Source organism: Pseudomyrmex gracilis, unplaced genomic scaffold (genome assembly GCF_002006095.1).
Source record: "Pseudomyrmex gracilis isolate BER0280 unplaced genomic scaffold, ASM200609v1 scaffold_134, whole genome shotgun sequence".
Classification (NCBI taxonomy): domain Eukaryota; kingdom Metazoa; phylum Arthropoda; class Insecta; order Hymenoptera; family Formicidae; genus Pseudomyrmex; species Pseudomyrmex gracilis.
In genome coordinates, this window is record NW_018020718.1 from 332350 (window position 1) to 349747 (window position 17398).

The window sequence follows — 17398 nt, forward strand, 5'->3', positions numbered from 1 at the left end:
AATGACGTAAGTAAACGTCATTAACATGACGTCATTTTTGACGAGACAAACTCACGTCGTCATTACGTTAATATCACGTCATAAACTAACGTCGAACTGGTCAAAAACTGACTTTATATTAACGTCATTATAACGTCAGCTGGTTGCCTGGGTAGCTACTTGTTATCAAATAAATTGAAATAATACGTTATTACTTACAATTAGACTAGATGTGTGCAAGTGCTTTATCACTAGTAAAATTGACAATGCTAGTTTAGATACAATTTCATCGAAAATTGTATGCAAAATTTGTAAATTACCAAACGACTTGGCACGAGGAACTACTGCTTTTTGATTGTGTCTAAGTTGACATCTTTTGGGACCATATTGATGTGTACCCGTGGTAGTAGACACTATCTTCTTTTTTGCTCTTACTGTTGGCTTACAACTCCGCAGCAAAACGCGCTGTCTATTATAGGTCCATGATGGTATATTCCACACGGTAAAATTGCCAAATATCCCAAACCGGTAGAACATACAGAGTGTATAAAAAATATCGGTACCGCGAGAAATCTCGAAAACTAGGCATTTTACGAAAAAGTGTTTTAGATAAAAGTTGTAGAGTTTAAAAGGATCTATTTACTGATTGTGACCTTGGATGGTGCCACCAAGATCAGATCAAGATCACATCGATTTTTTAAAATGAAACTTCCTATTTTTTATTGTAGATTCTTATAGCTTAATTGAAGAGCTTTCTATAAAACACTATAATAAAGTGTATTTTCATTAAGTACTTTTTGAGTTATGAAGATTGAATATTAGAGTACTGCCGGTACGTTTTCTAGGAGATAATTTCGATTGAAACGAATTTTGTGAGCTCATGATACAAAGAATGATTGACAAAGAACCTAACTTTCTATTCAACATAGTGTTTTTTGGATAAAGCAACGTTCGAAATGAATGATAACGTCAATAGATAATGCTAATACCGGCGATACTCTAATATTCAACTTTCATAAGTCAAAAAGTACCTAATGAAAATAAACTTTATTATAGTGTTTTGGAAAGCTCTTGAAGTAAGCTATAAAAATCTGCAATAAAAAATAGGATGTTCCATTTAAAAAATTCAAGATGACCTTGTCCTGACTTTGGCAATGTCATTCAAGATCAAACTGATAAGAACAGTAAATAGATCCTTTAAAACCCTACAACTTTTATCTGAAACACTTTTTTGTAAAATGCCTAGTTTTCGAGATTTTTCGCGGTACTAATACTTTTTATACATCTTGTATAAGACAGCTAGCTGAATAAAGAACTACGTGGTTGTTATTTGTTATATTTTATTCTTTATTATCTTTCTACACTTATATATCGCACAATAACCGCTAAACGTTTTATGAACCTTGAAGTACCGATTATTTTACATATCTGTAACATATATATATATATAGTTACACTACTTATCACGTTGACGAATCGATTAAACTGACGATAATTTCGTTAATAGTAACAATAAAGAGCTGATATCACAACACAATATACGTACTCATGTAACGGCGCGTAACAGAGTGGTTATACGTAAATTATTCTCACTCTGTCTATTTTTTTCTGACCTATGCGGCATAAAATCCGACGCGCTTCAAATCCTGCAGTTATTATTGTTAATAGTCACATTCAGCAATTCAATTTTTCAAATTGGAAAGATATTGAACTATCGGTTTTTACTTATCGGTTATTGCTTATCGATTCTCATCGCAAAATGAACGGACATACTGAATGAAGTTTTAGCATACACTGTTGCAGATGGTAGTCGGCGTCTGTCAGAAAAAGCGTCAGTGCAAATTCAACACAAGTCTGAACACCTTCCGGAGCGATCCTTGTCCCGGGCAGAAGGAAAACATCTTGGTCACCTACAAATGCCGTCCCTGTAAGTAGTGTCTCACATATGTACATATAGAGACATACGCATACATCTGCGCGAATGCATGCGCAAACGTGCGCAAGTAGACGTGAGATCGAACTCCGCCTTCGAGAGGATCGTTTTTCTTTAAGACATCCGATCCCTTCTTATGCGAACATCGAGCATTAGTTTGGTTCTCGCTGTGTAAGAGAAAAAAGACAGCGCGAGAAGAATAAAATTCCTCGAGTGACACGCACGATAGATCGGCGAGAGGTTTCTCGAGAGGTCTTCGAACGCGACGTGATCCGACAAATTCTAGCTGATTTCGATGATTGCGAAGAGATTTGCCGTGGATAAAGTCGCAATTATTATGATCGTTTTAGAATCGGGTGAACTTAATCGAGATTGGAACGTGTCGATATACTTTAATAAGATAATCTTTCTAAAAGCTATTGTATAAATATTCTATTTAAAACAAAAATACAATCGTTTTAAAAACGAGTTGATTTAATGAAAAATCTCTAGATTTTGATCAACTTTTTGTGAAGGTTTTTTCCCAAACGCTCCACGTTTGGATTGGATAAAAAAAAGCATAAAAATATAGGAAAATATAATTTGAAACTCAATGTAGAAATTCCACTTTTTATTTGAAAGTATTTCACGAAATATAATAGCAACATTGTTTACATTTTTTTTCTTGTCCGACATTGTAAAATTTTAAACTTCTAAAAGTATGAGAATAATAATAATAATAACGCACACATATCGATTGTTTCTTACACTAAATATTTTTTGCAAGTAACTAAGCTACGGATTTGAATTGTAACAGCGATCAATATAAAAAATCTATACATACTTATACATGCACATCGTACAGAGCACAATGGCGACAACCTGTTGCAGTAACAAGATCGAAATAATTTTTGTTATATATGAAGCATAGCGGTTATACTCCATCGCATCGCGTTTTATATTCTGAAGGTCCACGCCGGTTTCTACAGCCGCGTTCAAACCACAGTCATCTCATTGTTTACTGCATACACGGTAAATCTAGATGCTTTTTTGGGCGCACCGCTGGCAGTATTAAATCACTCTCTTGAACAAAGGTGTGTGTCAGTTTTGCGCGCTGAAAAAGACCACCGAAATGCAACGGCAAGAAATACGGTCTCGGTACCTCGTTTTAGTTCGATACGGTACGAGAATGTTGATCAGAGCGAACCTCTCTACATGTGTTTGCTTCTTTCGATTTCCTTAAAACTTTCGGATGTGGAATACGCTTGATTGTTACGTGATACTTTTTCAAGTATCAAATATACATAAATGTATTACGTATTTTCAAGTATTTATTTTTATTTTATTAATTATATTTATTTATTTTATTAATCTTTTGCAGACAAACTTAAAAAATGACTAGTTGAACAGACTGGATCTGTGAGACTCACGCGACTTTAAAATCGAATATCTCCGCAAAAAATCAATATTTTTTTCCATTTTGTCTTTTAAATCAAAAGTTTGAACAATTCTGCGCAATAAAAAAAAAAAAACATTGGAAAAAATCTAATAGTTTCTCTAGTAGTTTCGAAGATATAAGCGTTAAAAAAAAAATTAATTTTTACTAGAGATACCAATGCGCAATTTTTGAGTGGGTCTGGGAGACCCATATCTGTCCGCGAAAGATTAAATTCGATAAAAAAAGAGATGTGCTTTACCAGCTTGAAAAGTTTTGAGAAAACAAAAACACAAGAGCTTTCGAAATGTGACATGTATTATTATGAAACTCTATTAATTCTAGTTAATTGTTTTGCTTTCTCTCAAACGAAAACGAGTTTTACCAAAACGTGACTTATTAAATTTTACATGTTGATTTTATATAACGATATAATAGTAAGAATTAACTTTTATAAAAATATTTCAATTTATATTGTACAATTTATGAAAACGTTTGACATACAAAAAATTTATTTATTTTTTAATTGTGATAAAATTCGTAAAAGTTTGGAATAGTTAAATTCTAAAACAATATTTGAAGATGTTTTTTTAGGTTGGAACCGCGTTAGTGTTATTTTTATATCAGGTATCTGTATCAGGTTGCTCTTGAAACTCTGATGAAGTGAGCTGAAATGTTCACAAAACGTCGGTATAAAAAGAACACTAACGCGGTTCAAACCTGAAAAACATCTTCGAATGTTAATACACACCGCAAAAGCATCAAATATCTAAAGCAATATGTTGTGATATATAATCTCTAAAATAAGTTTTTTTCCATCAGAGACAGTCAAACGTTTATTGAACAAATTTTTTATTGTCGTTTTGAGAATCATATTGAAATATATATAACTACTTGATTGAACGTAACAAGTGTTAACATCGTAATATAAATGTTATCAATTAAAAATACCATTAATTAATTACTATTAATTAATTATCAAAAGTTATTACACTAGTTAATCCAGTACATATAATATATGTAAAATTACCTTGCGTATCTCTGATATTATCAAGAGTGTATATATACTTTTACTTCCTATTTTTTCGTAGACTTGTATAACTTACAGGATAATTTTTGCTTTAACAAGCTTTGCAATCAACCCCCGGGATTGTTTTCAGAAGAACAGCGAGCCGGAACGCGAAACACTTCAGTAGATACGAGGAAAAGTTCGGCAAACGAGAGTACATATTATGGCGCGAGCGAGGTTGAAAAGTTTTCCTGGCGTATTTGCGCCATGTAATATAGAAGACAATGGGTTTGAGCACCGCCTAGGGAACTCTTGTCTTAAGATCTTCCAGAATAATCTTTAATGTCTATAAAAAGATTGTCTGATCCGCCATAAAGGGTACTCGAATCTCAACAATACAAATAATTCAATAAGAATAAAAGAGCAGAAAATATTAATAAGGATAAAAAAACACAGAATCAACAACAAATAATTTTTTTATGTTAGATTACCTAGATAACCTGATAAGACTGAATGAACATATTTTGCAAAGTCTGCAATAATACATTATGCCAGTTAAATGTGTACCCAGCATTTTCAAACATAATCTATTATTTCAACTAGTGTCGACAAAAAAGCAGAAAAAAAAGAATATAAATGTGTCATGCCGTAATGCAAATATTATTGCATCATTCAAATAGAACATGCTAAAAGAACGTAGCAAATTTGAAGCATAACGTCATTTTATTCTTCATTTATTTCTATAGTTTTGTTATATTGTTTTCCTTACATATCGTGCATACATAATTCACTCACTATAATGACACAGCTGAGTGGAATCTGCTGCAAAGTGCTGATTAAACCTGCGTGCATACTGCTGGCATACTGCTATCATTTGGCTATTGGGGTTAAGAGAGATATGAATAAAGTAAAAGTATAATTCTATAATAATAAAATTGTTTGTACTCAGACAAATAGTGCAAGATTAGGTGTCAACCAACGTTTAGCAAACTAACTTGATGATGTTCGATTATTAGTAGATGAATTAATTTTTAAACAATTTTGAAATATTGATTTGACACAATAAATATAAATTTATTTAAGAAATTAAGTAAATAAATTTATATTATTTTTTTACTAGTTTTTTACTAATGTAAATAAAATATACATTTTTCAAACGCACAAAATGAAGAATGTGGCATATTTTTAATAATTTGTTTTTAATAATTTGATAATACTCGTTGAAAATTCAAACAATTGTAAATGACTAAAACACGAGCAATATATTAGATATTAATGCATTGATTGTTGGTTTTTTTAAAATATATATATATATATAAACTACTACACAATCATAAAATAATTACTATAATCAGATGTTTCGATCTGGTTCAGGTTTTCTTCAATGAATGTCAAATTCAATGATAGATTGCAAAATTGTCAAAAAGTAAAAACAGCAATGTCAAGTTGCAAACATTGAACGAGACTAACACTAAAAAAGTTACAGACAAACATGTTTAGCGATATTTTATTTTTATAACAAAACCAAGTTTTTTGTTTATATAATATATTTAATATATATCAAGTATTAAATTATTTGAAACGCGAAAGAATTGTTTTTCATACCACTGGTTTTGCACAGCACAATGTATCGACGCGCAATTTCCTGATTGAAAAATGACAACTAAGATACTATAAGTGAAACCTACAATATCCTACGAAACGTTTATTCCGCGGAATTTTTATTTTCTGTGAACTAAAACCATTTTTTTCAAACTGAACTTTTTCTATAAATTATAGTGTTGTATAAAGCAATAAAATAAAGATTCTATGCAGTTGTTTGGAGAGCATTTCGCAATTTACCAACGAACACACATAGACAAAACGCGACGACAATAGCGACATTTATGTAAGATACAACTGTCAAAGTTTCTTCTTGCTGCAATTTTTATTATTTAGAACACAATACATAGAAGAGAATTGTCGAAATTGTATCACTTGAGAACTTAATCTTATATTTTCTAATCAAAAAGAATAAAATCGAGTAATAAGCAATTTTATTAGTATAAAACAATAAATAATACACAAATTTACGCAAACCCTCTTAAAGTTTTCTTCAATCACAAAAAATTATAAATAAGTCGTAAAACTTATCATTCTTAAGAAGCAGTGGCGAAAAATAAAATATGAAACGCGCTTAATATTAGTATTAAAAAATCAACCAATCAATCATCCATGCCAAAATTTCAAAAAGTACACTTCTACCTTGATGTCCGGAAAATGTAGGTAAAAATGATTTTTAAAGACAAATCAAACTAACAGATTATTTCTCTTGAATTGTCCGAAACAGATAAAATAAAATAGTTTCCATGTGGATGATAACATGTAATTATAAAACACGGAGTATACATCCAAAAATCGACGCGAACAATTAAAAGATCATGAAGTATACACTTAGATAAAATACACTTAGATAAAAAACAAAAAGCTAGATGAGAGGCAAGATCTTTATACACATTTTCTTTAAACTTGTCAACAAAAATAAAACTTTCAGTTAAATTCAAATCAAGGATAAAAATTCGAATAAACTCGAGATGATCGAACAAGATATTTGAACAGATGCAAGCAAAAACACAAAATGTTTGTGTGTGTTTTTTTATTGAGTACAAAACATTACAGACGTTTCAATTCGTTTGTATGAATCTTCAACAGTGTAGTGTACAAACTGCAATGTACAATACAAGAAATTTACAGCACACGCAAACAATACTTTTAAATAAATAATAAAATGGATCTTACCAAAAATATCCACCCATTTTAGTATTTATTTTATTATTTACTAAACGTTTGGTAAAATAATAAACAAATATAAAATTGATACACCAAGATCTTGTATATACACTCTTATTTGCCTTGAATCCCATTTCTAATTTCTTAGCAGCTTTTTTATTCATTTATATTGAAATTATGATTGGTGTTGTCCTTATGAATTAATTTGTTAAGTCTATTGAAACATTTATATCTAGTTAAAAAAGCGTTGCCTTTAAACGTGTGTTATGAATTTGAACAAATTTTTAGTATAAGAAAAAAGAATTTTCTTTTTATCTATATCTGAATCTTTTATATCTTCTTTTTAAAATTAATTTGTACGTAAATTGTCAGAAATTGTAGCTTCAAGTTTATACTATAACAATATTGCAATATTTCACTTCTTGCCAAGGGTACACAAAAAACTTTGTTATAAGCCTTTCTATAACATAGCGTAAAAGTTGCTTAAATCGTATCTTATTTAAATTATGGTCTTTTAAACTTGTGTGCTATCCAAAATATATATAGTTACTACTATATTATATATTTACTATAGTTACTATATATTTATATTATATATTTTTTTAGTATTTATTATGTATCTTACATTATCTTACATTATCGTATTTTAACGCTCTATGACGGTTGTATTTAAATACAATAACCACACACACAGATAACCTTTTGTCTAATTTCTATGTCTGACATTTGTTTATTAATAAAGTAACATTATGTTTTGATAGTATAGTTACTGCCAGTACTCAAAATCTATAGCACTACATGTACTAAAGACAAAGCATTTGTACAGAAATTGTATGATTTTTTTAGAGGAAATATTGAAGTATGTGATACGACTTCGAAAAATCGCGATAATTTTTATATTAATATCAAGTAAATTCTCATACTCATTGTAAAATATTTATGTGAAACATTTTAATAATAAACTTTTATAAATATACAACTTTAACACGTTGAGTGCCGCGCCAATTTTACGTGATTTATTTTGCATCGCATATTATTGTTAAATATCTACTATTGTAAAATATTATTTATTGTAAAATATTATCTACAACAGATAAGTTGAACTACATTCTCAAGTTTTATGCATTTATTTTGCCGGAAGTCATTAGTGATTCCCACGACGCTGTAGTGCGTTTTTCCGATCTCACGCTATATTTCACTTATTGTTTATAAAAGTCAGTTGTCTTAATCGTTTCTTATTTCGCTCATTCTTTGATTGTTGAGTCTTTCTAACTATCAGATAATGATATCCGTTATTTGTTATTCTACATATATTTTTGCATTTTATTTTTTATTTTTAATTTTTTAAAAATAAAAAATAGCGCTTAAAAGTAATATATGTCGTCTAACTAAGAAGATCGTGTCTTAAGTCATTCATCTAACGACTTGTTTTCACCATCTCGTGAATACTATCGGAGAGTGAGAAAAGTTTCACATCGCAATGTGCGATTTTAACTAGAACTATTTTTATATGTTTTATAGTGGATTCTTTACATATATGTAATAACGATGATATTATTGAAAATTTTAGAAATATTGTCATTTACTTGAATTACGTAGTTTTATTACGGTTGACATCATCGGTCGCCGGTGACCCACAGCATTCAACGTGTTAATAAATACACAGAATATACGCAACTGCAGTGTTAAAGTATTGAACGGTATGTAATCTGTTAATTTTTTGTTATATTTTTAACTGCTCAATATATAGATAATTAAATATTGCTTATTCACTAATTGTGAGGAAATTAAAGAGATACGATTTATATGACCAATACGCATTTGTCAACTCACTCTCCTACTCACATTTCGTAATAATTATTATGAAATTTCGGACAAGAAAATTGTGTTTTTGTTATTGTATTTATTTCTACAAATTAATTAATATTACACATATAAAATTACATTTTCAAAGTTCTTTGACCGTAGCGTAATTGTAAACCGTACATGACGCGTGTGAACGTTATACGTATTCGATAATTATACAAAATGCACAGTTTTGTCAAACAACAGAAAGAGACAGAGAAAGAAAAAGAGAGAGAGAGAGAGAGGGGGGAGAGAGAGGGAGGGAGAGGAAGGGAGAAAGAGAGAGAATAGAATTATTTACAAAACTCAATCCTGCGCGTTTCATTAAAACGTGAATTTGTCCCGTGTATTTACATCCGCGGGAGCGTATATTCAAAAACGAAACCTTCATGCGTTGGGATAACGCTCGTACGTGGCTAACGCGGTTGTCCTCTGTAATACATCAGCGGAACGATTACGTATTACACATGTCGCGTTACGTGCTAAAGCCAGCCGACATCTCACGCGCCGCTTGCAAATCTATCCGACGACAACACGTGCCACTTATTGCACTGCCATACACGTATACAAATAAGCCGTGGACCGTGTATACGTATACACGCGTGCTTGCGTAACGCGTATAATTGATTTTTGCTTCACTTTCCCGACTGATGATCGATGTAATGAGGAGTAAACGAGGTTGCTTCATGTTTCATCGTCGCACAACGAGATTGACGACGCACATATATTGAACAGTCAAATTGCAATCGGATAGTATTCACTCACGTTAATACGATTGACATATATTTTCAGATATCTTCTTTTTAGCGTCATTATCTCATTTTTTGATGACAGTGTACTTTTTATCACTTTTTTTACTTGCGTTGTGTTTCATTAATTACAGATAGATACAGAAAAAGTTGTTCATTCTTCGTGGCTTAACAACTTATCAGTTGTGCTGGTCATTTTTCCTGCGGTATATTACTTGTCTAACTCAAACTTGCACTGGTTTCTCTCGAGTCATTATTACGCGCAACACGCGATCCATCTACAGCTAGAATCTAATATAAGATCGTCCTTATCAGCTCCTTTACTTTATCGGTTACCCTCAACACGTATTCCTCTTTCGTGTTATTCTCGTCCGCGCCGCCGCGTCGATGGAGTGCTCGAAAAAGAACTGAACGTACCTAGAAAAGAATTCCATTCGTTGACGTGTACGAACCGCGCCAGGTACCGTCGACGTGCACCTTCGAGGCGGAGGCAAGTGAGGGCACGTATTCCTGCTCTGCGTTTTCCCTTCTGTACACCCAAAGTGCACAAGAACATACGTGGAAACTAGAGAGAGATTCCATCGATGTCGGAAAAGTAGGTCGATCGAACTCTCTCGGCCTTTTGCTGAAAAAGCGAGGAGCTGGCTTCATTGTCGCTTCAAGTGGTCCGCTGTTGAGGGAATTACCCTTCTCTCTCTCTCTCTCTCTCTCTCTCTCTCTCTTTCTCTCTCCTCTCCTCTCCTCTCCTTTCCTTTTCCTTTTCCTTTCCCTTGTTCTCCCTTTACCCTTTTTCCTTTCCCTTTCCTTCTCCCTCTTTCTGCAATAAGGAAGTTCCATGTGCTCTCACAGTCACGTGTACCACCGATTCGCTCTTCCGGGCGAAATTTCACGGGCCATTGACGCTTAGGTCTTTGATACGTCCGACGGAAAGAGCGCTGGCTCTTTCCTAGGTGGAAGACGAGCCTCGAGAGACCTACCATGACCAGGTATCGCGTGGCGATTTTTGTCTTGCGTGCAACATGGCCGACGGTAACAGCGCTGTAGACGCTCTTACATAGGAAAAATCTTGGAGACGAGCCGATATAATCTGACACTGACAACGTGGAAGATTGCACCGTCTCAAGGAGAATGGACCGTCTCCACTTCGTAAAGTTGTCTTTTTACGGTACGAAGATGTATTATCTTTCATTATGGCTAAAGAAGATAAACTTGGGTTCGTAATTGGATTTATAATGGAACGCGTTATATATGTATGTAACCAACAGAAGTAGTTATCTTACATGACATGTGTTAGTTGTCACGAATAAAGTATGAAAGAAATAGGAAAAGAGATATCTATTGCTGTAATCCAAAGCATTTTGTTTTATTTATAAAAGAATTTATATATTTATTGTAAAATACAGTAGAGTAAGAAATGATATATATATATGTATACATATATATATATATATACTATCTCTACTAAATAGTATATATAAGTGCACTGCGATCCTATATATAATAAAATATATAGCTCTAATAAGTACAAATTAAATCAAGAAATAAGATTTTAGGAGCCATGACGTTGAATGTGCAAACTATATTTTAGCGCGTAAATTAATAGACAGAGAGAATTCGAATTAACATGTTGATTGCCACGGTAGTCATCCGTGACCGGCGTTACTACATGTTTTAGATCGATTATAAAATAAGATAAATATTGTTGATTAAAAAATTTTGAACAACGTGAATAACTAGAGCTTGCCATCGCAATTTTTGATAGCTTTTTTGTGTAATATTTGCATTTTGTGTACCGAAATTTCTGACTTTTTTTAAACATATTTTACAAAATTTTTGCGATTGTACACTCATTTCTCCTTTTTTTGAGTTTCATGACGTCTTTTTCAACATCTTCAGGAGAAAGCTAATCTATAATATATGTCACGTAAACTATAGATTTTCAGTAAATTCGAATTTGGAAACGCAACTCAAGAGTAACCGAGTGTATTGTAGAGCCATGATCACGGCTTAACTACTAGCAAGATAAACTATTACTGATAAGGATATGATCTTATTTAACTATATTAATATTTATCATTGTATATATACTTAGAATTATGAAAATCTCATTGTGGTCCCCAGAGACACACATACACACAAGACATATAAAACTTGCGTGGTAGTTAATGTGTTAAATAACAATTCTAAAATTCATATAAAATGCTACTTTGCATCACATATCAAATTCACTTAATCTTTCAATGAAATAAAAAACAATCCATTTAAAAAAAGACATCTTGGTTAGCATTTGGATTTCTCGGATTTCGTGTAGTCGTTCTCAATTCGGTCAAAATTGTCCAATTATCTTTTGGCCAAGGTGTCTTTTTCCCAATGAATTTTTTAAATTTTATTTGGAGGTTAAATGAATAATTTACATACATGTGATGCGTAAAAGTAGCATTTTATATGAATTTTATAATTGTTATTCAATTCAAATCTTCTTTGTGTGTTAATTTACGCGTAAAGCATATTTTTATTGCGTAAAGCACATATCATCCAGTGAATGGCTCTCAAAGTTTTATTCTTAAGTTAGTTAATTTTATTATATGTTCGTAAAACTTGAGAGAAAAAAAAACACAGTACAAAAGAAATAAAAGTAAAATTTTTGAAATACATTACATTTGCGTATATATATATTTTATACTTAACAAATGTGTATACAATTGAACTATTATTTAAACTTTTATAAACTACATCTATTTACGTTTTTAACCTTTTATACTTGAATTTATGAAAAAAAGAAAAGAAAAGTAAGTTTATCCAGTTACACTTATGAAAAAGATTACATCTGCTTTCGTTGAAACTTTTTGTTGTTTGTACACATATGCAGTGAACCGAAGGACGTGTATAAATCAAAAACAGTGAAAAAAGAAAACAATATATTTTTGTCGAGAAAAGTGGAAATATATAGGTTAGGTTAGGTTAGAAAGAAAATGGAAACAAAAAACGAATCAGAGCAATAGTTTGTGACGGTGCGAAAGACAACACTAGTCGCGGATTTGTTACGGCTGGCTGATAGCGTTTAAACCGATTTTGGTGTTTTCGTGGCGATGTTGGCGGAAGCTATCGCGTCGAATAACGCTCGCGTTGCTCACACTGCACGTAATTTCGCCTTAAATCGTCCGGGCGAACGTGGCGTGGCCATTGGCCTCCGTTGGAAAAAGAAGTTCGAAAGCCAACAACCGACAGCAACCACCACCGTAAATCGCCAACTCAATAAAGCAGGGCATAACACTTTATCTCAAGCATAAGTGCGCCCGCCGACTTCCGTGCGTGGGTAAGAAACATGGCCGCGCGGTATGAAAAGATGTTGCTCGGCGTGGGATCGCGAGGTTACGGTCAAAGTTGTTCTTCCGCAACGAAACAACGATACATCAACGAGTTACCACACACGGTGTATTTCGCTGCACTCGACGTGAGCGAGTTCAACGCGCTCACGTAGCGCGCTTAGAATTTTTATCGCCAAATAGCCGCAACGAAGCCCTACGTTTCATGATACGTTTAATTGCAAGTTTACGAAAGCTAAAGAAGATAGAGAGACGAAGAGACTTTTATATCAAGAGTTTTTATAGCGGAAATATTTGAGCTTATATGAGCCGATTTTTGAAAGCTGCTTAAATGATTTATCTTGTTTTTTAAACAATTCTTATTCTATTAACTGTTTGAACTAGCGATAAAAAATAAATAGTAATAAAAAAGCAATCAAAGTAATCAAAGTAATAATTACAAAATCATTAATAAAATAATAGGATATATTTAAAAAATCATTTAGAAAAGGAAATCATTTTTTGATTGTCTGCAAAATTGCTAAAATGATTTAATCCTTTTTAAAATAATTCTCATTTTATTGATAATTAAAAACAATAAAAAAAAAATTTCGGAAAGCCGGAGATTCCAGGTTCAACTCCTGGCTGAGAAGTATTTTTTCGCAATATTTTCAAAATTAGTTAGGGGGGTGGATGGGATCTCTCATATATGTGATGCAAATCTAGCATCCAATATGAATTTAAGAATTGATATTCAATTCAAAAAACTCGCGCGTAAAAATTTACACGCGAACAAATATATATATGCATATATATATATATACGCCGTTTTCCGCACAACATCCTGCGATCGGCTCGGATGACCAATAATATACTTCTTAGTTTAGTAACTTGTCGAGCTTCAATAAGATTTAATTGTTAAAAAAAAATTATCTAAAAAAAAAAGAATTTATGTTAACAGTTTTGGTAACTGAGAAATGGCAATGATAAATATATAGAGGAGAGCGGGACTAATCGCACTGAGTTAGTTATCACAGTTAATATCTTACTAAATACAAAAAAATATTCTTCTTTATAATGGAGATTACTATCGTGCTAGTTACGTGTACGAAATAGCTTTTATCATAAAAATATGGCAAGTAGTGTTTACAAGCATTTTCGTAAAATTGGACATTGCAATTAGATTTTTTAATTTTTATGTTTTAGTTACTTTAGTAATTTCAAAAATTTTGATTACAATTTTATTTTAAGTATAAACATTATAACAGTTTTAAATAATTTTTCTTATATTATTTAACCCTCAACGGACGGACATGGGTCATTTTCGTCTAGAGCAAAATTACTTTCTGAAAAAAGTAAGTTTCTTGTTGTCATATTTGCTACAAATTATGAATTAAAACTTTTTTTTCACTAAATTTAATGATGGTGTCTTAAAATAGACAGTTTAAAGAGTATATACACATTGTTTCAGATTTTTTTAGAAATATTTAGATATATATATATACACACGTACAGTTTCCGCTCAACATCTTGGAAACGGCTCGTAATTAAGTTTATTTTGAATGTTATCTTGATTGTGTCCTGATCTCTCCTATCACTGTAGTTTAACCCGCGCTCTCCATCTCCGAGTTGTACGCGGGCCTATCGCGGGAAGCGGAAAGTAACAAACATTTCCGCTTTACAACGTTGGTTCTAAATTGTGGAAAGATTATATATACACCGCAATTTTAATAAAAACTCAAATATCTGGAAAATTTTCGTCAAATGTAGATTTCGTTTGATATTGCTTAATTTGCATTCCGTGTAAAAACAAACAATTTCCACTGGTTTAACAAGTTCAAACATCGTGGTTTCCCGCTCGTGATTGCTTTATCTGACGTCAATCAACGAGAGAACTAATTACATCGTACAAAATGTATCGCGTGTGTGTAAAAAAAAAATACACAAAAGAAATATTTCATCAATTAATTCGTAGAAGACTGATATTTCTCAAGTTAGTGTCGTATATAAGAAAACAAGCGGTTAGATAGATTAGCGCGCAAAGACAGTAGCAATCCGACAATCCGTAAGGTCGTCGGAAACTGCGTCCGGCGCAAGAAACTTTCCGACGCGATCTCTGCGCCGCGAAGGACGCAAAAACGTATTATCGGCAGCTGCAAGCCATTCCGGTTCATTGAAATTCGCGAATGCAATGTGTCGTAACGAGACAAGCAGACAACGCCTGTTTCACTCTCGAGGGAAAACGCCTGTTCGTAAAAAACGTCTTTCACGAAGTTCGAGTCGCGGAATTTACGATTTGTCGCAAAGTCCCGACAGCTAAAAAGTTTTTCTTCTTTCCTCCTCTTTTCCGTCTCTCGTATGCGACAAGGCGACGAAGCGACGGGACGAATCCGGTCGCTTGCTAATAAAGTACACTTCATGAAGCGTCGTCGCATGAACATAACTGCATTTCGCGCGTGACGCAGCGAGACGACTGGTTTATTAAAAGTCGCCTTTGTGGTTTCAGATGAGTTCAGGAGTAAGGTTGCCTGCGAGAACGACGCCATCAATCTCGTTTGCAATCCCGGTTACAGGGTGGCGATTTTCAGCGCGTCCTTCGGTAGAACGCAATACGAGTCCGTGCAGTGTCCACAGCCGCGAGGCGTCATGGAGGAGAGTAAGTATTAACGTTGTCGGCGGGCGACGATACTTTTTCTCGTGTAGATTACAATACAGGTCTTCTTTTTTATCATTTTTTTAATTTTTTTATTTTTATTTAATATCGATTATGCGTAACATTCGCAACTTCGTCATCTGCTCGACACGTTATACTATCACTTGTTATTCGAGCAGAAAGTAATCGGACGTAAACTCGAGCTTCAACACGTCGCGAACTTTCGCGATTTTCCTTCCTGTTCCCGATATCATCTTCAGTTTTATACCACGTCGTTTCGAGTGCGTGCGTCGTTTACCTCGCGGAAAATAATAACACGAAGACTCTTCGGAGTTATAGTTGACGTTAAGTATTTACGGGCGTAAATGTCGCGTGTCATTAAAGTAATGGCATTCGTCTTATAGCATCGTCGGATATAAATCTCGAGCGAAAGATCGATCCCCGCGAGCTGAGCGGCGAGTTGCAAGAATCCACCGATGATCCCTTCGCTTTTGGCGATAGTGGCGATACACGAAGATCGATCGACGGAAGTTCCGGCCGGACTCTCTTTTCTCTTTTCTTTTCTTCTGTTTGCCGATGAGGGAGACGAAGATTTTGGGAAAGAAAAACTCGAGTCAATGTTTGTCCTACTTTATTGTCATACTTGGCGACTCTCTTAGTTTCGTGGTCACCGAAGTTTCGGATGAAGTTTGCGTACAATGTGAGAAGAGAAAATTAAAGTTGGTTTTCTTCTCGTACCATTCTCCCGTACGCGAGTTGGAAAAGGAAGGACAATTTGTGTTGCCGTTTCACGATAAAAATGAGGATAATTCGGCGATAAAAAAGAAATGCGTTTGCGCATCAAATATGACGTTTGATATCGGAAAAGCTTGTTATTTGCCTTTGCGCGTCGCGGGAAAAAAAAGAGGATGCAGAGACCACTTCGTTTAATTTAAGATGGACGGGGAAACGAACTCGCTTTTCAGGCGTGGTTTTATTTAACTTTTCAAAGTAAATTCTTTTAACTCGTGGATGAGTGCCCCGTTCGCGTTTCCACGATGACTTTTTGTCTTGTCCAATCAATCGGTTTCTACAAAGCACAGGGTCTCTCTCACGGAGTCTCTCGCTGCAGTGGGAACACATAAACGAAAATGGGCCACCATTGTCAGGCTTCTGACCATCACGAAGCGCTATCCCGACGCTGCTGTCTCTCACTTTGTAGCTCTTTGAAATGTTATTGTTATTGTGTTCACGCTATTAAGAAGATTCTTATTCACTGCGGCGCACGCGAATTGCAGTCATTTATTACTTATTATTGTCGATATCGAAGATATACAATCTCAAATTTTCGACATCTAAGTATAAAATACATTTATCTCAAATAATTAAATAAATATTAACAAAAACTATCAGTTAAGATTTAACAATAATTTTTTACAGACACGGAATTAAAAACAATACAATGAAACAAAGGTCGGTTGTGTCGAGAGTAAACAGTAATTTATAATAATAAATATAATAACATCTTAATAATGAGTGAGATTATCTTTTTGTTTTATTTATCTATTTGGTAAACAAATAAGTTGAAACGGCTTAGAGATAAATCTTAAAATTAAATTGAAGACCTTGAAGCCTGTAATCATAAATAATCATAAATAATCATAAATAATGATTAAATCAATATTATCTATTTGGTTTGATTTATTTTCGGTGCTTAACAGACTTTTTGCAAGCAAAAGAAAAAATTTCAAATTCTGCTCTTT

General features: G+C 33.3%; 1 protein-coding gene across 3 annotated transcripts in view; it reads left to right on the forward strand.

Moving 5' to 3' along the window:
- LOC109856766 (protein eva-1 homolog C) overlaps nt 1-17398 on the forward strand; it is a 336019-nt gene that overhangs the window by 223532 nt on the left and 95089 nt on the right. For all 3 annotated transcript variants that reach the window (XM_020432398.1, XM_020432399.1, XM_020432401.1), the window contains exons 3-4: nt 1768-1906; nt 15510-15659. In XM_020432398.1, coding sequence (XP_020287987.1) covers nt 1768-1906; nt 15510-15659 — 289 coding nt within the window. The remainder of the gene's footprint in view (nt 1-1767; nt 1907-15509; nt 15660-17398) is intronic.